The 23,928-nt window shown below is 35.2% G+C and overlaps 1 protein-coding gene across 4 annotated transcripts; it reads left to right on the top strand.

Annotated features, from left to right (window-relative positions):
- LOC109837717 (DEAD-box ATP-dependent RNA helicase 28) lies at positions 1,137–22,983 on the top strand. Of its 4 annotated transcripts, none has more exons than XM_020406060.1 (20): positions 1,137–1,574; positions 2,869–3,045; positions 4,176–4,244; positions 4,325–4,431; positions 6,277–6,355; positions 8,150–8,323; positions 11,608–11,756; positions 11,995–12,090; positions 12,497–12,599; positions 13,061–13,123; positions 13,367–13,428; positions 15,831–15,927; positions 17,593–17,711; positions 17,813–17,855; positions 17,960–18,061; positions 19,287–19,385; positions 19,485–19,568; positions 19,784–20,064; positions 21,892–21,942; positions 22,686–22,983. In XM_020406060.1, exons 1-19 carry the CDS (start codon positions 1,326–1,328, stop codon positions 21,908–21,910), a joined length of 2,172 nt encoding a protein of 723 aa, XP_020261649.1. In that variant the 5' UTR covers positions 1,137–1,325; the 3' UTR covers positions 21,911–21,942; positions 22,686–22,983. The 4 variants fall into 4 exon arrangements, with proteins under 4 accessions (XP_020261649.1, XP_020261650.1, XP_020261651.1 ...); XM_020406061.1 differs by having other exon boundaries at positions 22,622–22,983; XM_020406062.1 differs by lacking the exon at positions 22,686–22,983 and adding an exon at positions 22,333–22,557.

Below are 23,928 nucleotides of genomic sequence, written 5' to 3'. Positions count from 1 at the left end.
TATTTCTTAGTGATAATTTCGGTCGATTATTTTGGGTGATTAAATAAATTATTAAGGAAATGGATGGAGGAGATTATCACATGCAGCAGTTAAATTCGAGAAGAGAGAGGCTGACGTCGCAATCTCTGAGAAAGTTTGAGAAGAATGATTTTGCCTTAATGTATACATTTAGTAACAGATGTTCATCACACACTTAAAATAAAAAATAAATAAAAAACCAATCCGAAATTGAATCAGAGACCGTGAGGGCCATATTGGGACACCCCAACTATAAAGAACACTCGCGGTGGCTTAAAAAAACCAAAATACAAATCCAACAACCAAACAAATCAAATGCTAGCCACTCGGATCCGAGGGCTTGTTTGTTTACCCAGAAGTAATCATAAAATAGTAGAAGTAGAGGAAGTATAGACTATTTCTAAACAAAAATATATATGTTTTTATCTAAAAGTGCTACTTTCGCTACTTTCTTCCATGTTGATGTGGCGGCCAATATGACACCTTTACTTCTTTTTTCTCCCCACTCCGAAAAGTTCTAGACCAGAGGTAGGAAATTTGTTTGTGGGGTCCACGTGAAGATTAGATCAGCATGAAATTAGGGATCTAAGAAAATCATCAGATCCACTACACGCACCTCAATACCTTTTGCATTAAAAAATTTAGCTAAGTCTTTAATTGTGGTATTTTTGTGTGATATTTTTGTGTTTCGTGAATGCTTTAAAATTATCCATGATATGCGTGCATAGATATTCTTCTTTGCATTCTCAGTACTCATCATATACAATAGTTATTAGATATATCAGCAACTTTAATATTATTATATTAGCATTTTAATATTCTAGTACTAATACTATACTATAATTTAAGATACGGATTTCATGTTATTTCCTAACAATATTTTCACTTGTTGTCCTAAATAAGAAAAATGGATGCACGGAATAAATTACCACTTCTACTACTTAAAAAAAAAACTTCTTCCACCTTCTACTTCATAATTTTAGGCCTTACTTGTTGGACTTATGATAGCCCAAAACGGGCCCTTAAGTTAATAAGGAGCCAAGAGCCCAAAACCCGGCCCATTGCTTAGACCCAAGGTCCGTCATCAATCAACTCGTGTTGAAGCCCTAAACCCAAAACCGAACAAAACCCTCGTAAAAGCCCCTCCGCCCCCTCGACCCCCTCTCCCTTTTCCCTCAAATCTCCCGCCGAGGGTTTCGTCCCTTCAATCCTTGCTTCCTTTTGTCTTCTCATGGATCCAAACTTCAAATCGAAGCAGGGAGCTCCGACGAGGAGTGGGAGATCGTGAAGAAGGCCTCGCAATCGCCATGGGAGTTCGCCGCCTACTCGGAGTCCGTAGACGACGAGCACGCCCGCCGACACACCACCACTTCCGTCGACGACAAGATAACCAGAGCCCGCAGTCATCGTCTTTATCTCTTCGACCGACGAACGAAGACGGCGAGGCCGAGGAGGTGAGCGAGGCTGAGGAGGAGGCGGGGGAGGAGGAGGACGAGGATGAAGAAGCCGGCGATGATGAGGTCGGCGGTGCCACTGCTGGAGATTCCAGAAAGCAGGTGAGATGCTAATTCCTCCTGTTTTATTTCGTGAATTCTTGTTTCTATTCGAAGATTCCTTCTAATGCCAAAGATGTTTATAAGGAGCTATGTTTATGCGTGAACACTGTAATGCGTCCATCCAACAATGTTCATGCAGGAAGTGAACTTTTTTAAGCTTCCATGTCAACCACTCTCTGGAGCTAATTGTTAGCAAGAATAAATATCTCCCAAGTTCATTTTAAATATATCTTTTAGGATAAGTGACGCCATGTTGACAATATATTATCATAAGCCTTATACTTGCATGCCATAGCTTGCGGTGTTTGATATTGTTTTGTAATTTTAAGTTTGTCTTGCAATCTTCTTTCTTGAAATACTGATTTGTTGTTGCTGATATGTTTATGGTTCTGAAGTAATGTACTCTTGGACTAGAAGATAATCAAAATTCAAATGCTTCATATTGAGTTTTTAGGCAACTCTAACTTTGGTCTGTTCTACCTATACATTTATTTCTTAAGTTTGTTGCTCTTAAGTTTGTTGCTCTTGAGTCCGATGTGAAATATTTACTACGATAATTATTGTGAAACCCTCTTCAGGTTTGACAATTTTTTTATGAAGTCCCCATGACGTTATTTATTCATTACAAAACGCCCAGCTGTTTAAAAAAACTGTTAGAACCTATTTAATTTCTACCTTTTTCTCTAGAAAATACCCCTCGATAAAGCTCCTCTTCTTCCTCAAATTATCGCAAAACTTATCTCCCCTCTCTTCACATGAAATCAAAGTAACTAACTAGTACCATTAACAAAGCGAAAATTGATAGAAGTTCAATGTAATCTCTTCAACCCTTTTATTTTAGTCTCTATTTTGGTGTAATTTTCAATTTCTAATTTGTACCTTGCCTTGGAGAAAAGGGAAGTATGTTAAGAGGAAGAAGGAGAGGTAGTGTTGGAATAAAAATAGGTTTTAACAGTTTTTCTAATAGCTGGGTGTTCTGTAATGGAAAAATAATAATAATGTTAGGGAGTTTTATAATAAACTGGCAAACCTGAAGGGGATTTCATACAAGTACTGCATTTACTAAAATTTTTAGATTGCTAGATGCTATCCCTGATTGATACCTGGTCCTGAACTTCATGTTTTTTCTATCTTTTTTTCCATTTGTTCATTTGGTATCTTTTTCCCCTCTATTTTTTTCTTAATCTCCTGTATCATTTTTTTATGGTTGAAACTTTTATTATTATGCAAGTAAAAACATGCAGCTTCAGGTCTCTATGATCAGGATGATTATGAGATTTTATTTTATTTTCAGAAAAATCACAATTTGGAAAATATCCATGGTGAAACTGTTGGAAAAGGGGACAGTGCTTTTTTTGCATCATCTGAAGGCGCGTCATTTTATGCAAATTCATTTCGTGAACTAAATCTTTCACGTGCTCTGCTTAGAGCTTGCGAAGCCTTGGGATACCATAAACCGACGCCAATTCAGGTTTTTTGTCCTTCTATCTTTCCGTTACCAGATACTAATCTAACATTCTTTTGTCGATTGCTCAAAATAAATAAATGAATAAATAATAAAATAAAACCTCAATGTAGCAGAAAAACTTTCCTTCTGCAAAAGTATGGTGAAATTTGGGAGCAATAATGTTTTCTTAAACATAATTAAAATTGTAAAATATTTTATTACTATTATAATGTGAGTGCTGTGTTGAAGTTGTGTGCATGGCAAAGTTGAGAATTTATACACTATTGTGGGAATTCTTTCGCAATTGTGTATTCGTGCCTTGGAAGATGATTTTATATGTTTAGCTTGCCTATTTACCTTTGTCTATATTATTTATTTTCCTACTCATGCACCTTCCTGAACCCTCAGGCATGTGGTGCCCTACATCGTACACTATTTCCCTCTCTCCTTCTGCAAATGATGGGAATCAAACTAAATACTTTGGCCTCCTACATTTATACTACATCCTTATTACTGTAACCTTTTGCGTGTGTGCCTAGAAATGATAAGTTCTTTCCTCCTATCTGTTAGGTTTACATAGTCCGCTTTCTTGACTACTGTTCAAATTTTATACTCTCGATTTAAGATCTATGGTCATGCATGATAATAGAAAAAGAAGGTAATTCTTATTTTTATTTGCTTCAACCGATGCTTGTTAATTTCTTTATGCTGATCAAATAAAATTGATACGGTGGACAAGCATGGATTGCAAAATGGAATTGATTGAATAGATCCATCACCATCTCATTTTGATACCTTCAACGTGTTTTATTGGTTCGTAATGGTGCTACTGCAGTTAGCCATTGCTTGAGAATTTTTCTTGTTCAAAGAAATGAAAGGGATCAAGTTATTTCTAGTTCTTTCTTAGCTCACTGAGGAAACTATGTCCTATGAGTTGTTGTATCAGTATGCATAGGGTCGTTTTTGTTTTTGGTTGTAATTCACATGCTCTATCAATGTGAAATTTTCTTGTTTTCAAGATATGGCTTCCGAAGCAAATATTATTTGAAAGAATTTTTTTTAACCTTAGTCTGTTTTCTGTTTTCTCTTTCCTTCTGATTTCTATATGATCATATACCTTCTTTTGTTTATTTATTAAAATCTGCTTATTGTAGGCAGCATGCATACCATTGGCATTAACTGGTCGTGATATATGTGGTAGTGCTTTAACAGGTTCAGGAAAGGTAATTGGCAATACATTTTCTTCCTTACTATCAATAAGTTTGTTTAGACACCTAGATTCATTTTCCCTCGCTTGCTTCAGACAGCTGCCTTTGCCTTACCTGTACTTGAGCGCTTGCTTTTTCGTCCAAAGCGTGTCCCCGCTATAAGGGTGCTTATCCTTGCTCCAACTAGAGAGCTGGCTGTGCAGTAAGTTATGCATTTCATTTTTTTTTATCGCTTTGTCTTGTATTTTGTTGGTTAGCCTTCTCTTCTTTCTCATGCCTATCAATATAGTATTTTTTACATTAATTGGTCGACTATTTTGCTTTAGTATAAAGTCTTTTGTTGTTGTTGTAGTCAATTATCTTGTTCTACATGTATAAATTCATGACTTTGGCATGCATTTTGCATCCGCAATCATGGTTTGCTGTGTCTGTCTCAAAATTTGCAGATATATGTGTGTTAACATAATATGTAGAAGCATAACCATTGGTTTAGATCTAAAATCCATAGACTGCATGGTACTGCTGTCTTATTTACTATAATGTTCCCTGCTGACACGTACTCCTACTTGCACACCCACATCCAACCACCCATGCACATACACACACACACTGGCTCACATAGTTATATGCACTGCAAATTTGATGGCTCTTGGCATCTTGTTTCTTTCTCATTCCCTAAGTCACAGGAGCTGGATTTTGAGTAGAATCTCCATTGTAGCTTTGTACTTCCCATTGAGCACTTAATATATGCTGCCTCAGAAAAATGGCTGATTTTTTTTAAAGAAAACCCTTTTTTTTAGTTTACACAAAACTTTGCTCATGTCGTAGACCTTGCGTTCATCAGCCATTGCTTGAAGTACCATCCTCTGATTTGCCATGATTCCATTGGGTAGTTTGTCAAAAAATTAGTTGTTAAAATACATTTTTGTCCAAGCATAATAGGGGAGAAATTCATCTTGTGGGAACTCACTGCCACAACGACAGTTTGCTTGGTTAATAACTGCAGTTGCCAACCAGTTTTGTGTTGTGAATCTGCCCGTGTATGTTTCTCGCATTATTTATTTTGTCAGACGCAGGAACATACCAGGGATTCTTATCTTAACACAAGATGGAGGCTTCATAATAGTATCATGGATGACTAATGATGCACCAATACAGCTATACAATTCTCCAATATTTGAACATTTTTCGGTGGCAACATCTGCTATGCCGTTTCTTGGCATCCAGATGGTCCTATTTCATGGCATTCGCGTTCTTACTGCAAATTGTTAAATAGAGAATTAATATTGATTTATATTTTTTTGTTTTTTTTTCATAAGCTATATTTTGAAATTTTCTTCTTAATATTACTTTAGTTTGCAGTAAGCTTCCTTTGGTACTTTCTGCATCTCTAAAACATTTTCTACGTAAATTATGAGACTTTTCTCTCTCATTTCTTCTGGTGTTGAAACTTTGAGGTGTTTTTTATGGTCTTGTTGTTCACTTCTTAGTCGAGGTGACTTTAGGAGGCCCATGAGTTGGATGAGCTTACATAATGCGATCAGATGTAGTATCTTCACACCACAAACTTCCCTTATATAGTGGCTAGTCTTTTGGTTTTAAAGTTGCCTTTTTTGGGAGTTTGGCAGCGACAGCTTTCATAGCAGTTAATTCTCTATGGAGCTTCTCAGCTAGTTGTGCTCACACTCACAGTCAAACCCCATTCTGACCGGGGAAGGCAAAATAGAGGGTAATATGATGATGACCTATTTGGATTATAGAAACATTTCTAAAGGGTCCAAATATCCTGTACTGCTCATGAATGAAAAAGATATCTGTTGCCTAAAGGTGGACAGATAGTTATATTTTCCAAGGTTTTTTGTCTCCAGTCTGCAGAACCTTATCTTGATTTATATCTTCTCCATTTCTGGCATCATTCTTTGTTATTTGCATCAACTTGTGTTCTTGTTTTATTGAGCATTTAATGCTTATTTTGGTCACAAGCAGGAACTATATTCTTCTCATTACAGTGATATGATATTAATGCTCATCTTTTGGTGCAATGCAGAGTTCATAGCATGACAGAGAAACTTGCTCAATTTACTGATATCAGATGTTGCCTAGTTGTTGGTGGACTTTCAACAAAGGTTAGGCTTATCCTTATTTATCACCACGACTATTTATTACATAGCATTTAGGTTTATGGTATGTTTGGTTGACAGTTTGTCCTCACTTATGTGTACATCAAGAAATTTGAGTTTTCTGATCTTTTAAATGTTAATCCTTAAGGTTCTTACTTATTAGTAGGCATTGGTGTATATTACAGCTTCAATTTTTTTTTCTCCAAAAAACTCTTAGTTGCTGGTCCACATGTGCTTCTTTCTATTACTTAAGCTGCCTTATCCAATATTCCAATTGCCTCTGGAATCATGAACACAAAAATCATACACAAACACTGCATAGTATAGATGTGTGTCATGCCATTTTTTTATTTGTAGATGCTTGGACACGACGACATGATCAAGGGTGTAGCCATGTGCTAGGATTGGCAGCTACCCAAACAAACCCCATCCCCAACATATACCACCACATGTGTGCGTACACAGAATAACCAACCAGCTAAACCTGGTTTGTGCCTATACTTTGGGTTTGAGATATATCTCGTTACTTCTGTTGTTGGTTCCCCTCTCTGTCCTCTTGCTTGGCTACGATGGATGACCTTACTGTTTAGCAGCTTCAAGGACCAATATAGTTTCTTCTCTTGCTATTCTGGTAAAGTCGTTCTTTTAAAGAATTAAAAAGTATCATGTGTATCATTGTATTGTTCACTCAGACACTGACAGGAAGATCTATGTAGCTGCATTGCCATATGTGGAAGTGGAACTTTAGAGGAAGTGCAATAATTTTATAATGTTAAAAGAAAATTATTCATGTTAGCTCTTGTGGCACCCACAACCACCGAATCTAACTACTTATGATATTGGAGTGTCTGTAAGTGAACACATAAATATTTCAACTCCTCAAAAGTATATTGATAATAGCATAGACCAACATTGCCAAGGTGCAAGGCTCAAGCAATGTGCAAAGGATTTAATGTGCTTGATGTGCGAGACAAAGACAAGGTCACAGAGCATGCGCCTTACTGAAGTGAGGCACAACCACAGCCACCAATTTTCGCCTAAGATTTTGGACACAAGTGATGATTTAAAACTAAGAGTAATCTAAATATGTGCCTTATGGTGATCATTAATAAGGAAATTTAATGCAACTTTCCTCTCATGTCGAGTCTTTCCTTTTTGTAATACTGATTAAGAAGCTATGATTCTGTGAAAGTGGCTTCTCAAGCAACGTTGAAAAGAGAAAAAAAAAAGGCTAAATTGCACTTAAATACCTTACAATTTATCATTTCCACATATATCCCCAACTTGTCTTTGGTTGCACACAGATGCCATATTGTTTCATTATGTTAAGTTTGATAAATGGTGTTAAAAAAATCCATTGGGACCTTTAGCCAAAAAAATCCTTTGATTTATCTTTGAAAAGCTCAAAAGCAATATTCTTTATGGATCTAATAAGTTAAAAAAGAATGTTCGTGACCAATATGTTTGTATATGTTCATTTGTATTATATTTGAAAAACTTGCTAAAAATATACATGTACGGTACTTTTGTATGTATTCTTTTACATCATATTTGGAAAGCTCGAAGCAATAGTCTTTGTGAACCTAATAATAATTTGAAAAAGGCCGAGTTATTATATTAGAAAGTGTTGTGCTACAATTTTGGCTATGCAAAGGTTATTCATATTTAAGTCATTGCTTTCCAGACATATATACCTTTGGTTGTATAATTTGTGTACTTGACCATCTCTTAATATTATGTATTTCTCAAATTTGTATGCTGTGTTCCATAATCCTACAATTACATCTATCTGTGTTTCAGGTTCAAGAGGCAGCCTTAAGGTCTATGCCTGATATTGTTGTGGCTACCCCAGGGAGAATAATCGATCATTTAAGGAATTCAGTGTCAGTTGGTCTTGAAGATCTTGCTGTTCTAATCCTTGATGAGGCAGATCGTCTTCTGGAATTTGGTTTCAGCGGGGAAATTCAGGAACTGGTAACTTTGCAACTACCTTCCCTAGCTGGACTTCTTTTATTACATCAAATCACATGCAGTTTTTTAGTGCGTGCTGGCAGAGGATAGTTGATATCGGGAAACAAATGCCTCCATTCCTGATTCATTTAACCCCAGGCATCGTTTTATTTATTTATTTATTATTATTATTATTATTACTCTCATGCAGTTATTTATTATTATTATTCATTTAACTTCAGGCAAGTAACACAGCTTTCATTTCATATTTGGTTTTTCTGTCTATCTAAAGGTCTTCAAATCATTAGAAATAGCTGATGCACATGCCTGTTTATTCCCTAGACAATCCTCTCGCACTACTAATAACTTTGTTCTTGCTAGTGATCAGAAACGGGATTAGCTATGAACATATGGATGCTGGGATGTAGAGAAATTACATAATGATAAGAAGGTGTTTGCTTTAGTTTTTGCTTTTCTTCTATGAGATTATGGTACATCACAATGGACTTGCATGGAGTAATTTATTTCTACCAGATTTTCGAAAATTATCCAGGCAATACAAATTCGATCAAATGCCTTTCCTTTTTGGGTTGAACTTGATATCATTGCTTTTGGGTATTAAATGCACATAGTGCTAACCATTGAGTACCTCTGCAGGACACCTGCTTTTCCTACTGAAGTTCCTTTCATCCACTCGAGAGAGTATGCATTGATGAAATTCTGTATCTGCTCTCTCTCTTGAGAATACATCGTAAAGAAATATGTCCCATTTGCATACTTTATAGTAGATGTGAATAATTGAAAATAAGACACTATGTTATTTCTAGTCCAGGAGAAATTATTCAATGATTCATGTTGTCATTGTCAATATTGGCATTGATGCCTACCATCAGTTTATATACAGAATTTTTTAATGCACGAGCTAATCCATGAGTTTTGTGGACTGATGATGAAAACTTCAGGACGCAAGGAGGTTCCATCACTAGTACTAGTAGCAATTAAGCATTTAAAATGAACTTAATTTAAAAAATTTAAACATAATCTGTGAAATCAATCTGGTATAATTCAACTCTTGCTGTGTTCTCTAAAAAGATTGGAAGCAACTTGCAGCTCCTTTGCCTGTTCGTCTATGCTTTGATCATGAACCGATATCCTTCGCCAATGTTCTCTATTCATTTTATTGCCAACCATTTATGAACTATATGGCTGTTACATCTACATAGTTCCGCTCTTCATGCCTAGGTAAAGGTGGTGGTGGATGTGGTGTTGCAAGAATATTGAGAGAGGAGGGTCCGGTGGTTATCCTTCAACTTCTGCAGCTTTATTGGCTATATCATGCAATTAGTAATAGCGAGTACTGAAACTTTGTTGAAATTTTGAATCCTCTGTTTAAAGCATGTGAAAATTCATATGGCGGAAAGATGATAGATCCAGCAATAGATATATTTTTTATATGACGTTCATCTGAGTCTTTCCTTTAATATATATAAATTCTTTGATATCCAAGTAAATAAATTTTCCCTAAGGCTGATTGACCAACACGTGCTTTATCATTTCCCTCTAATTCATTCTCCATAAATGAGGCTGATTATGGAGCAGAAGGGTCATTTAGTTATAAACTAGTTTAAATCTAGAAAGGGAAGGTTTTTTGTTTTGGTGTTGTGGGGTTTTTTTTGGGGGGTGGGAACTATTCTGAACGGGTTTATTGTCAAAAGCTGGCCTAAAGAAACCAGTTTAACACCTGGTCCAGTTATTTGCCAAACTAGGGCCAGGATTTAAACTGGTTATGTTCCACTAGACCAATTAACTGGAGTTGCTAAACAAGCCCCAAGGTAGAATATACTTGTTGATCAAATTTTATGTCCAGTTGTTCAGCTCATCATCACCTGTGAGTCGGTGTGAAATTCTGCACAAAGGAAACAATAAGGGCATTGAGCTTTGACAATTATCACAAACTGTGAAAGCCGACTTATCCGATGGGGAGACGGGAGACCTACAATGTTGGGGTTCATTAGAAGTTTTATTTTGACACATAATGAGTTTTGTTCCCATCAAAGCTCACATTGACTAATCAGCTTATGTTCATGCAATTAAGAAGCTGCCTTCCTAAATTCTTGCTGGATGAGGAAGTGGGGGGGGGGGGGGGGGGGGGGGGGGGATCTAGAAGAACCAAAGTTTAAGGCGAGATGCAACAGAGAAATGTCATTAGAAGTTTTACTATGACACAGTGAGTTTTGTGCCCATCAAAGCTCTACCTTGACTAATCAGTTTATGTGCATGCAATTAAGAAGGTGCCTTTTTAAGTTATTCTGGATTAGGAAGCAGAACAAAGAAATCCAGAAGAAGAAGGTTTAAGGTGAGATGCATCAGAGAAATGCATTCAAAACAAAACCAAAGAGCCAAAGACAATTGAAGTTCTGAGATGGAACAACACAATGTTTATTTTTCATGTTAATTTGAAAGGTAATAAGAATGGTGTAAATGAACCCATTTTAAATGAAAAACGTTCAAAAATTCTTTATCCTTTTCAGGAGCAACCCCTTTAATCTTTCAATACCATGCATGCAAAAGGAACTTGAACAACTGTGATGGAAATCTGGCTATGAAGAGTCATAGCCTGGGCGACTTTTTACTACATGATTTTATTGTTTAATTCCCCAATCCGGTGACTTATTCTATTCATTAGTTTTAAGACTTGACATGTATATTAGAATCTGCACATGTACTGGTCGATTATAACTAAAAGGAGGATCAAAGTAAATGCTGCAATTGCATAGAGTACAATATTATTGGCAGCCCAAAGGCAGGCTTGCTGATGCCGGTTCTAAATCCAAGCAATGCCACAAGAAAGTTTATACTGGACCATACAAACCAGAATTCCACTTTATTAATCGTTGTCAGCAACACACTAAATATCTAGAAAAAAGAAACAGCATAAAAGTTTTTATTCTTCCTTTTGTCTACATCTTAAGTGCTCACAGGATGGTTAATTTTGTTTACTAAGAAAACTATGCGGGCCATTTATGGTTTGGGAGCTTCTAAATCTTTCAAGCTTGAGTCCTTGTGAAGATTGTAGTGAAATAGATGCTTTGGTTTTGAACTTTACATGTTCACCATCATTTTTCCATGTTTGTTAAAAGCGATATGATTGTTCTACTGTAGCATACATGTTCAAAATGCTTTTCCTTCTCAAAATCCACAATATCAATGTCCATATTAGTAGCATAGGTTCCCTTATACTGAATACATTTTCGACTGGCATTGTTGTTTTTCTTAATTAAATATGTTTTTCATGTCCTATGATGCAGATTCACTTATGCCCAAAAAGGAGGCAAACCATGCTATTCTCTGCCACTATGACGGAAGAAGTTGATAAGCTTGTTAAGCTTTCACTTACTAAACCTGTACGTCTTCAGGCTGATCCCTCTACCAAACGACCAGCCACCTTAACTGAAGAGTAAGCCTTTTATTTTAAAATTTCCCTTTTCTCCCATTCTTTTTCTTTTCATCCAGGCAAATTCTTTTTTCCCTATTTTTGGTGTGTGTGAGAGAAAAGTTTGACCTTAATGGTGAATCTGTCTTTCAAATAATTGCTTCATGCCATTATTTTGTTGGCCAATTTACTCTAACCAATAGCACAAGTCTTCAAGATTTATTAATTGTATCTGATTCTGTTGCTTCCCATTATAACTCAGGGTAGTTAGAATACGAAGAATGCGGGAGGTAAATCAGGAGGCTGTTCTTCTTGCACTTTGTTCAAAGACCTTCACAAAAAAAGTGATCGTTTTCAGGTATTTCTCTCTAGAACTTGGGATGGGCAGTTTTCTCCATTATTACCAAACTAAATTAGCACTCTATAATCTGTGTCAAGCACCTAGTAGATGATCAAGGATGTTACTTTTACATAATATTGAACAATAAAATTGCTATATGTTACTTTTACATAATATTGAACAATAAAATTGATAAGGAATTGAGGCTAAAATCATGTACTATAGTTATCATTATATCTATTATCTTTTATCATTATATCTATTATCCTTTTATGTTTTTTCTCCTCATTCTGTAGTAATTTGTTTCACCAAACTAAACCTAAAGTTATGCACCTGTCATTTGACATGTGTATTTTCTTCTCTTTAATTCTAACTATGATACATTTTTTTGTTATCATACTTAGATTTTAGTTTTTCTCTGCAGTGGAACAAAACAGGCTGCACATAGGTTAAAGATAATATTTGGTTTGGCTGGAATGCGAGCTGCTGAACTTCATGGTAATCTCACCCAAGTTCAGCGTCTTGATGTGAGTAACTTTCTTATTGCGATATGTACTTGAGTTTATATTGGACTGCTGAAAAGTTGTTTGGAAACTTAAAGCTAAGGAAGTTTTTAATGAAATAGGAGACAGTTTTTGTTTTTTATTTTATGACCAGAAATTGATGTGGTGTTAAAGTTGCTGATTATGGATTTTTCTGAACTTCTCAAAGAAGTCCTTGTTTATATTTTCTGCTTTTGTTCACAAAATAATTATCGCAACCTTTCCACCTTTTTAGGTAACTATGGAGGACCAGAAAGTCCTCTTATAGAACTGCCATATCCCTGTGTGCATGCACCCGTGTGCATGTGCACACGTGGACTCATGTGTCTCCTTGTTATTCTGTCACATGGCAGTGAAAAATAATTCTTTCACTTTCTGGACTCATGGAGTTTTATATGGCTTCTCAGTAACATGTTTTAATTTCTTTAGTTGGTCACATTTTGCAGGCTTTGGAACTTTTCAGAAAGCAGGAGGTAGATTTTCTTATTGCAACTGATGTTGCTGCTCGTGTAAGTTCACATTCTTCCTTGGAGAGATTCCAATTGGACTGCATTTTTTTGCTTTCATCTAAACGATATTACTTATGTCCCTTTATGTACGGACTTGGTTGTCTTTGATGTTTTGCTTAATTGTGATGCATTATTGCTGTTCACTTGTTTGGCATCTGTTTTGATTTTGGGAGATATGAAGTTCCTTTTCTTTTCCATTCTCGGACTATAGCCAATTTGAATTCTAACACTTTTTTTTCCCAGGGACTTGATATAATTGGTGTTCAAACAGTTATAAATTTTGCATGCCCTCGGGATATTACAAGGTTAGTGGTGCCTTCTCATTTTCTTTTTCTTCTCTGCAATATGACATGTTACCCATGTAAAAAATATTCCCTAGTTGTTTCTCTAGAATTATGGTTAGCCTTTAGGCCAATTATATTTTATAGAACTGACTAAACTTGTGGTTTTTATTTTTTTTTTTAAATCTTTTTGTTTGACATGTGCTGACCTAGGTAATTGATTGTCGTATGTATTCCTGCTTGCTATGTATTAAACGACATTCTAACTCTCTCTTTTTTCAAATAAAAAGAAGACCCTAACTGTTACACTGTCAGTGGATTCATATGAATACCACCATGAAGGATGTTCTAGCTGATACCTTGAGTGATTTTTTATTGTGATCAGTGTACTTTTTATGCTTGAGAGAAGTTTTTATCCCGTTGTGCACTGATAAACAGAGGGAAATAACATGTGTGTTGTTTATAATACACTGATTTGATGACTGCAAGTACTCACACAATGTTCTACATGGTGCTAAGAATACATTATTACTTGGAACAGTCTCATTTGTTTTGCTTTCATGTTTTGATAACTGTCTACCAGAAAGTTCATGAAGTGAACCATAGTCCAAGTCCTTGAAGCTGAAACTGGGTTTGATTGCTTATTAGGCTACATTGCCTACTTTCAGCAGAAAGACTTTTATAATAAGAGGCAGTTACAAAAACAGTGCAAGATAAAGAATCCAAGTGTCTACATTATTGTATTAAATTTTTTTGTTATCTTAATATTTCTATAACAATTCGAAAATAGTGTCAAACCAAACATGTAAATATTTGACCGACTAACATTTTTGTTTGCTCAAAATTTTTTTTTTTGAGTCTACCTGTTCTGGCTGACAGACAGTCAAAATCTATGTCACCTGGGTAATTCTAATCTAAAGTTGTGCCCGTACCCGACATGTACCCGTACCCAAAAGCTGTACCCGTACCCGACACGTACCTGTACCCAAACTTCGTGGACACTTTTTGCATATATGCATATATTTATTAGGCATGAACTTAATTATACAATGCATATTTTTGTTTAAAACACTTGTCATACCTTTTTTAGACATATATCCTACACATCCACTTCTTGAAACTCATTGGACATAGGTCAGGTTTCAAATTATGATTTTGAAGGGTTGTTTTGATGTTTACTTCAAAAACTAGTGATTTCCAATTTAAAGTCCCATAATAAAAGAAACATAAAAATGTTGTAAGAATTTGTTGTAGGAATTTTAATTCTCATCCTTGTTTCTCATATAAATTATTAATTCCAATATATAATATTTGTGTGTGTGTGTGTTATATATAGCTGTGTCCTCGTGCCCTACCTTTTACAAATTTGCCACGTCCCATACCTGTACCGGTCCGGTACCCGTACCAATGCAACATAGATCAAAATAAATCCTAGGGTAAATCCTACTGTATTTATGATGAATCTCTTCCAATATTTGTGTCACTCGGCCTCTTCTCCTGATAAAACTTATAATCTAATGTATCTTCCATCTTCTATTAATTTTTATGCCCAAGCATTGTCAATTAAGATTTTATCTACATGCACTCTTACCCTATTTCTTTATTTGTTCTTTTTGTTTAGCAGGATTTATATCATGTGTGTTTGTACTCTTATCTTTCTCATCTACTCATTTCTTAATTGTAAATAAGCTATATTAACTTCTCAGTTCATAATTGAATCAGCTAGTTCTGACCCTTGCTTCTATGTTTCTGTAATCCACCCAGCTAAGCTAAGCCTGTTCGCTTCGACTAGCTTCTCCGTCTCCCTTGACCAAAGCACATGAACTAGTGGCTATATGGCACCACAAATTTTGGAGTTTTGATGCTGGAGTCATTACTGTATAATGCTCTAATCCACTCTATTACTGTTCATTATTACACCTAATTTGGTAACCTAGGTCTAGGTGGCATCCACCGCACAGTTGTTTGCGAGCATCATCCTGTTCTGAACAATTTGTTTAGTCTTCTTTTGGCTAACAAAGTTCTGTGATGGCTGTCAAGAACCGAGCAATACCCTCATTAGTTTGTGCTTGAGATTATAAGGCCCTAAGCAAAGCAGTGGTCAAGGTCCTTTTCCAATTTTTATTCGACATGTCAGGTTAAATACAGAAGACAAGGCCTTTCTACTTGGTGTATCTGTTAATTTTTTTGTTTGTTTTCAGGTAGGAGGCATTATTGCAGTTTCCATATACCTTTTTCCTGGTTTACCATATTAATTTGCATGTAGAAGTTACCTTTAGCTCTCTATAAGGCATCCACTCTGTAATGTTCTTTTTATATCTCTTTATATTACAAGGTTCCCTATTTTCGATTCGCTACTTATACTTAACACTCGCATAATTTGTTTCTGTATTTTAATTCAATTATTATTTTTTACCTCAATGCAGCTATGTTCATCGTGTTGGTCGTACCGCTAGAGCTGGAAGAGAAGGATATGCTGTTACTTTTGTTACTGATAATGATCGCTCTCTCTTAAAGGCCATTGTAAGTATTCTTTCATTGATCAACAATTTCTGTAAGCTGTTTTGAACTTTTTATGCATTATGCAATGCAATTTGGATAAATATCTGAGAAAATGATGGTGAATTTAAGTTAATTTGTCTCGTGCTAGTGTTTTTTACCATAAAATTCTACGAAGGTCGTTATCAACCATTTATCAAGTAAAAGTTTTACATATTCTCTGAACTACATTTTCTTTTCTGTGTGAGGTTGAGTATTCTCTGTTGATTTTGGCAAGTGATATATTTTTTTGCATTCATGGACCACGTCTGAACCAAAGCTACATAAGATATATAGACAGAGTAGTACGTGGATTTTATATGAAGAAATCGAGCCTATTTCATTATGTTATAGTGATAAAGAAATTAAAATAATTTATTTTAATTAAACATTTCTTATCTATGGGATAGAGGGTAAATTTTTGAGAGAAGTAAAAGGATGGTGATTAACAAGGAGCAAATATTGAGATATGGTTTGATTTATGTAAAAGATGGTTATTAACAAGGAAATTATGATAGTTCTGATGCTTTTGTAGGCGTCGATAAATAAGAAAGTTACGATGAAATACGGAACCTTTAGAAAGGTGAATAGAAAAAATCATATTAGTATAAATGCTTTCTGAGAGTCATATAAACAAGAAAGGTAAAATCAAAAGTTTTAAAGAGAAGTAAAAATTGAAAAGAGAAGTTACGATAAAATATATAGCTGTAAACGGAGGGGAGAAAGGCATAACTGGAAATTAACAAAAGCAAACAAGGGAAGATGTGTCTCGAAAAGATGATAAGTACTACATACTTTTCTTTTCATTTCAAATTCAACTAACTTAAATTTTCAAGTTAGAGAAATACATTGGAAGAGTAATAGAGGCTTGGTCACCCCGAATTTGTGTGGGTGGGCTCCCGTATCCATGCTTCGCGCGTGTCTGACTCTTAACACTTCTTGGACACTCCTTGAAGGCCTATATCTATTAAGATGTGTACTCAATTATATAATGCATAATTTAGTTTAAAACACTTATCATACACTTCGTAGACATATATCTATACACTTCATCCGCTTCCTGGAACTTGCTTGAGATGGGTCGGGTTCATTTCAACACATACCCAATTCAGAAGTATGATTTTAAAGGATCATTTTGGTATCTAGTTAAAAACAAGTGGTTTCTCAATGTATAACCTACTTAACAAATGAAACATAAAAACATTATAGAAATTTTAGTTTTCATAACATGTAAATAAAAAAACTAAATTGATCTCATGTAAGCTACTAAGTTCAATTTGTATATACATAGTTGTCTACCAATATCCTAAAATTTACATATTTGTCGTGTCCCTTGTCATCAACCATATCCTCACCCATACCCGTGTAACATCTATGAGAGGTCACGTTCTTGTTCTTTGTTCTATTATCATTTCCTCATTCTCTATTTTTAAGTAGAGAATCATGTTGGAATTTTCGAAGGTGTTCAATTTTTGTGCAATTTACACCTTAGAAAATCAACAAATTGCACAGAAACTATATCCTAATGAAGCCTACTTTCTGTGTAATAATTAATGCCCGTATATCTTTGATATAATTATTATGGTTCATTGTACATATATTTTTCTCAGTATGTGTGATCATTGTGTATGTTTCTATTTCATACAATAGGCAAAAAGAGCTGGTTCACAGTTGAAAAGTCGAATTGTTGCAGAACAACCTATAGCTGAGTGGAGTAGATTAATTGAACAAATGGAAGATCAAATCTCTGCAGTGCTTCGTGAAGAAGGGTTTTTCTCTACTTTTCTACTTGATTATTTTCTTTTCTGGAGAAAAATCCAAAGTCTCTTTCTTCTCTGTGAATACTGCTCGATAACATACATTATTGCAGGGAGGAAAGAATATTAAGGAAAGCTGAAATGGAAGCAGCAAAGGTTCAATATGCTTCCTTGATCAATGTTCTTGGAGTTTCTTGGAATAATTTTTATTGACACAGGTCTTATGTTGCACTGTTGCTTGTTGTTTTTGAACATCTTAGGCAGAGAACATGATCAAGCATAAAGATGAAATATATTCACGCCCCAAAAGAACCTGGTTCGTGACTGAGAGGGAGAAAAAGCTTATAGCAAAGACCGCGAAAGTAAGTTTCTGAAGTATCTGATTGGTGGATTTAATGGTAGATTTTTGTTTTCTATAGTTACTATGTTCATTTTAAGAGAACTTAATTGTATGATCTACTATTAGATGGCAGAGGGATAACTCTATTGGGTGGAGCTATTTTGGGTTTTTTTATTTTTTTCACTCCAGCTTTGTTTAATTTCATCAGAGATTACCAAAACTCGTTGATCTTCATTCTTGTTACATCTAGCATGACCTGAGCCCCTATTCTTTATCGTTTTCTTATCTTGGCAACCTTATGTCTATTCTGTGCCCTCTCTTTGCTCTTTTTTCTTCCTTTGCTAATCTATGTTTTCTCATTTTACCTCGTTTCCTCCATTTTGTCAATCTTTATAACATTTGCTCTAGTTACTTTCTAAACTTCTTTCTTCTGCCGACACGATTTTATTGGACAATTTACTATTCTTAGATTCTTCAAAGATTTCTTTGCTAACCTTCTTGATATAACATGACATGTTATGCCAAATATCTACATTCATCTTGTATCCCTAAATTGAACCAAAGTCTCTCCTTTTATGTTACTGCCATGTAGTTTTAGTCTCTTGTTCATATTATTTCTTCGCAATTGCTTTGTACAAGTGTCTATACCATCAACCTATGTTGTGTGATCAGACGCTGTCCAGGTATAATTTTACAATATTTGCGTAATACATATCTATCCTTCTTGCAAGTAAAAAGTCTATTTGACAACTGCTTAATCCACATTTAAAAGTTATCAAGTGCGTATCTTTTTTTTAATATGTAGTTGCTATTAAAAATCATACGACATTGCATAATCTTAAATCTTATATCCCCCTTCCATACTATAACCTCCATGCATCCTCTCATATTCATTATTATCTCTGCCGACATGCCCATTAAGATCTGCTCACCAAGTCATTCAAGTTTTTGCAAAATTCCTTTTCAATATTTAGCAGTCCTACCTGTAGTCCATAAGCACTAATGATATTTATTATCTTCGCCTAATATTCTTTATTTGCGTTATTAAATTTCCATTTCTTTCACATCTACGACATTTCACTGTATACCTACAAGTATTCCCATCCCATTTCTATTCCTCTCTTTTCCTGTATACCAAATTTTATGTATAATACTTCCAATATCTCTAGATTTTCTCCCTATCCATTAGTTCAAAATATGTTAAGGTTTCTTACAATATTTAATTTTCTTATCACCCTTGTTTACAGGAATCCTTGGACCAAAATCAAAGCCGATCAAAAGAGGTGATTAGTGCTCAGCAAGCTGAGGAACAGAAACTGAAGGAGAAAAGAAAACGGGAACGTGAGGTAGCCTTTTCATACACAATAAATGAAGTCTTTTCATGCGTGGAAATTCGGATGTAAGCACTAATGTTTTGGTTGTTTGCCACCCTTTTCTTGTTGCAGAAAAATTTGCCACGGAAGAAGCGTAGAAGACTTGAAGCGGCACGTGAGATGTTAGAAGATGAAGGGGATAATGACAGAGAAAAGGTATGTGCCTATCTTTGTATTTCCTTCTTTCTTCTTAATATGCTCGCACCTTCTAGTAATTTTGATAATTTTCTCTATCGAAGTTGTCAAATTTGAAATATCTTAGGGTTCTCTGTTTTGCTTATGTTTTGTTCTAGCATTCTTCCTAGGTTTGTATCTCTAACCTACAGCTACCTTTTTTTTAATTTAACAAATGAGATGTATGTTGACTGTAGAACACTGGAGGTGGTAGGGGTGAAAACACTGGGAAATCACTAGTTGATGTGGCGTATCGACGGGCAAAATCAATGAAATCTGTAATGAAGGCTCGTGAAAGTGGGAAAACGTTGAAAAATTCTAGCAAGCGGGGTAAACCACCTTCTCAAAAGAGTCAAACACGGAAGGAAGAAATGGTGGATCTCTTTCAGAATGATATGACTGAGGAAAAACAAGCTAGGGCGAAGAGTAATGCCTTTGGAAGGAAAAAGTCTAAGAGTTCATTCAAGAGCAAATCAAGGTATTAATTGACATTGTTTTTTCATGTTTTATAAATTGTTTTGGATTATTGGATGCTTGACATGTGGTAATATTATATTAGCTTTCTGAGATTTTTTAATCATCTTAGTTCTATTTTGTGCTGTTTTCCTCCTCTTTGCAGTTTCTTCAACAGTACTAATGTTAGATGATGATTATCGAATAAAAATATGGGAGAGAAATTTATTGAAGCTAATTTTCATTGCCTTGTATTCCTTTTGTTTGTTTGTTTGTTTGGGTATAGTGACACTTGTCACTTTTTTTTGGGTCAAAATCCCAAATCAGGCAATCACAATTCCACATTCTTTGTTACAGACAATACCGATTTACAATCATTCATTTTTTTTAATCTATGTATGTAGGATACTTCTCCCTACTAATAGTACGGATGTTCATTCCATAACTCTAATCTGTGTCTGACAGTTATAAATGCTATACCTTTTTTATCTGAAAAATATACAAGTAAATGATTGCCCTTTCTGGCAAAAGATAATTGTTTTATTAGTGAATTTCTGATGGTCTTTTGAACAAAGATAACAACCTGTTGTATATTATTTAACGTACTTATATATATTTAGGGTCTGTTTGGTTGATTTCCTAAAATCAAAGAAAAGGAAATAGGATGAGGAAACCATTAAAGGTTGATTTCCATCCATTTCCTCAAAAAAAGTCATGAAATGTATTTCCTTAGAAATGAGTCACATCATCCAATAATATGGTGATAAATCATCTCATCTCTTTTCTTAGTTTTAAGAAGCGAACCAAACATAAGAAAAGAACTTATTATAGGAAATAGGTTTCTTATAATTGATTTCCTTGTTTTTTAGCCAACCAAATAGTACATACTTATACCGATTCACAGTGCATAGACACGGACATGTTTCTATATCTGGGATTTGATGATTGTGTCCGGCACACTGTTTCCGTGTCTCTATATTGTACACTTTTATCTGTAGATTAGAATCTCGTAGAAAAGTGTATGAAAGTTCTATTTTTTAACCATTTGCATACAGATATATTTGGGAAGTGATAATGAAGCTTATGTTTCTTGGTTCCAAGATTTGCCTTCTCTTAGCCTTAATAGTCGAGCACCTTTGATTTGGTATTTTTAACACTTAAACCACTTTCTTCTTGTATTGTGTGTTCTGTTTTCTTTAAATGCTTTTTAGCTCTGGACTTTGTTGTCTGCTGCTGATTACATATTAGCAATATATAACTAATTTAAGCGGTGTCATTTCTTTCACTATGTTAAAGACTAGACCGCTTTCTTCTTATATCGGTTAGTTTTCTTTAAATGCTTTTTGTTCTGGACTTTGTTTTCTGCTGCTGCTAACATATTCGCAATATACAACCAATTTAAGCAGCAGCATAATTTCTTTCACAAATTTAAATTAGTTCTTATTCTTGGTTGACTTATACTAGTATATATTTCCCACAGCTATCATTGTTTATAACTAAACACAAGATATGCTTCAATGCTATCCTTCTGATGTGGGATATGGGGATCTTTCATTTATTTATTATTCATTATTCAGATTCCGAGCAATTTTTAAAAATCAGATACGATGGTTGAAAAAAGCTTTTTTCTGTTAGTTCTAGAAGTCTGACAGTTAGTTGACTACTAGCATCAATTTAGATGCCATAGCTCTCAATCTTGTTATCATTTAGCCTCTGCTGTTGATTGTATGTGAATGTACATGTGTTTCCTATAAGGTAGTGAGACTTTGAATGTAATTATGTGGCTGTCATGCTCATTTATTCTACTCACGTTGATGTATTTGTTTCACTCTTTATCTGTCATTATTTGCAGGTATAAGCGCAGAAAGTAGAAGAATGTTGTGGGATCTTTAACTTGGGGAAGGTACGTTACCTGACAATTCAACAATTAATCCTAATACCTCCAGTTAGTACCTATGCATTTAGATCAACACTGTTGTACTATATCTTTTGGGGTGGATTCCTTTTATTAAGTGGTGCTTGGAGCACATACATTATGTGAGGACTTCTATATTATGTGGAATCCTAGGGCATAATTATTGAAATGGTAATGAAAAAAATGATCCATTGTATTATTCAAATCCTTATGGCAAATACTGATAGACAAATTTTATCTATAAAAAAAGGATGGACAAATTAAACCTACTCTTATCTTGTGCGGTAAGCACCAGTCGGCACCATATTTTTAAAATGGTAAACTTCGTTCAGATGTCTGGTATCACGTAGTTATTGATATTTATGTTTAACCATGAAGATTTTTAGCTTGCAAGTGTTGTTTCACGGCCACCACCTTCATTTTATGGATGGTCAGCTTTCTCAGCTATAGGCATAGAGTATGGGAACAAATTCAATTTTTGTTGCAGCTTTGAGATTGTCTACCGACCAATGTATCAATATTACTGTTTGTTATCCAGTTATTTAAACATCTACTCGAGTGTGCTTCATGCATTTTACAGGATGTTTTCATCTATTTGTATCATCTGTGGACTCAAATTAGTTCTCGTAATGTTTTTCCTTTTATTTCATGCACTGGTGTTTATTAGGAGCAACTATTTGAAACGTGAGCAGTGAACTTGGTTTAGTAGCTACATTGTTCTTTTTGACCAGCATATCATCAGTGCGCGCTCCATGCTTCGCTCAATAAAAGAAATATCATACTTCAGATGCAGTGAAATTAAATAAAAGGAAACCTGAGCATCCTCCAACTTGGCCTCATAAAATCATGACGACCGTAAGCTGAAAAGGTGCTCTACAACATAAGGGTGTTTGGTTAACTACGTCTACTTCTGAGATGATAGCTTTGGTTCTTTCATTCGATAACAGTATCTTTGATGTTAAAACACAGAAGATATATCGCATTGTCAATGGTGTTTCTGCTCCTTTTTGGTTAGAGCTTAGTTGTTTTTACTGACTTTGGTAACTTTGCATTTCAAAAGTAATTAATTACAATGCATTTATAGTAGGGGATTTTATTCCCCACTAAAATCACCTTTTAAATGGGGTGAAAATATGAAAACCACATTTCAAGTTCAATTTATACAAAAACTGCCCTTAAATGGGAGTTCCGATATAAGGGGTTATTACTGTAAAATTATCTTAACTTTTGTCCAAATTGGTTTTTATTTTTTTAATTTTTTTTTTGAAAATCAGAACCATATTTACTTGTGTTCATGTTTGCGGTGTCCCACCAAATTGAGTTTTCAACTCAAAAACATGTGAACTTCTAAAAATATGCTCATCCAAACACGTGCAAAGCACCATTGACAATGTGATCGATCTTCTGACTTTTAACATCAAAGATGCTGTTATCGAATAATAAAAACCAAAGCCATCATCTCAGAAGTAGATGCAGTTACCAAGCACCCTTGTGTTGTAGAACACCTTTTCAGCTTGGAGCTCGAATTCCCGACAGAAATCACCCAGTCTTCGAAATTATCCATCAATACCCACTCAGCATCCATCCCGTCCTGTACACTCAGTTTATAGACGGCAAAATTCACTGTGTTCATTGGCAAAAATGAACCTCACGATCTGAAGCAGTCCTCCTGGAGACAAACAAATCCACCGGATACTTTCTCGCCTTATTACATACCGTGAACGAAATCGGATACTCTTTTTCCTTACTTACATACCGCGAACGAATCTTTTACCGGAGAAGCAATCTCGCCAGAAGCTGCACTTGGCTAGCGTTATTATGGCTCGCGGCGTAGAACTGCTCGCGGGGTCGCGAAAGATTGACATCATCGAAGGCAGTGAAACTAGCGCCTAAGCACCACCATTCATCCCCTGACTAAGCATGCCCTCGAGTGTAGAACACTTCTCATCGTAGACGGAGAATCTCCTCCGTTAA

Source organism: Asparagus officinalis, chromosome 4 (assembly GCF_001876935.1).
Source record: "Asparagus officinalis chromosome 4, Aspof.V1, whole genome shotgun sequence".
In the NCBI taxonomy this organism is placed as follows: Eukaryota; Viridiplantae; Streptophyta; class Magnoliopsida; order Asparagales; family Asparagaceae; genus Asparagus; species Asparagus officinalis.
This window is presented reverse-complemented; position numbering and strand designations above follow the sequence as displayed.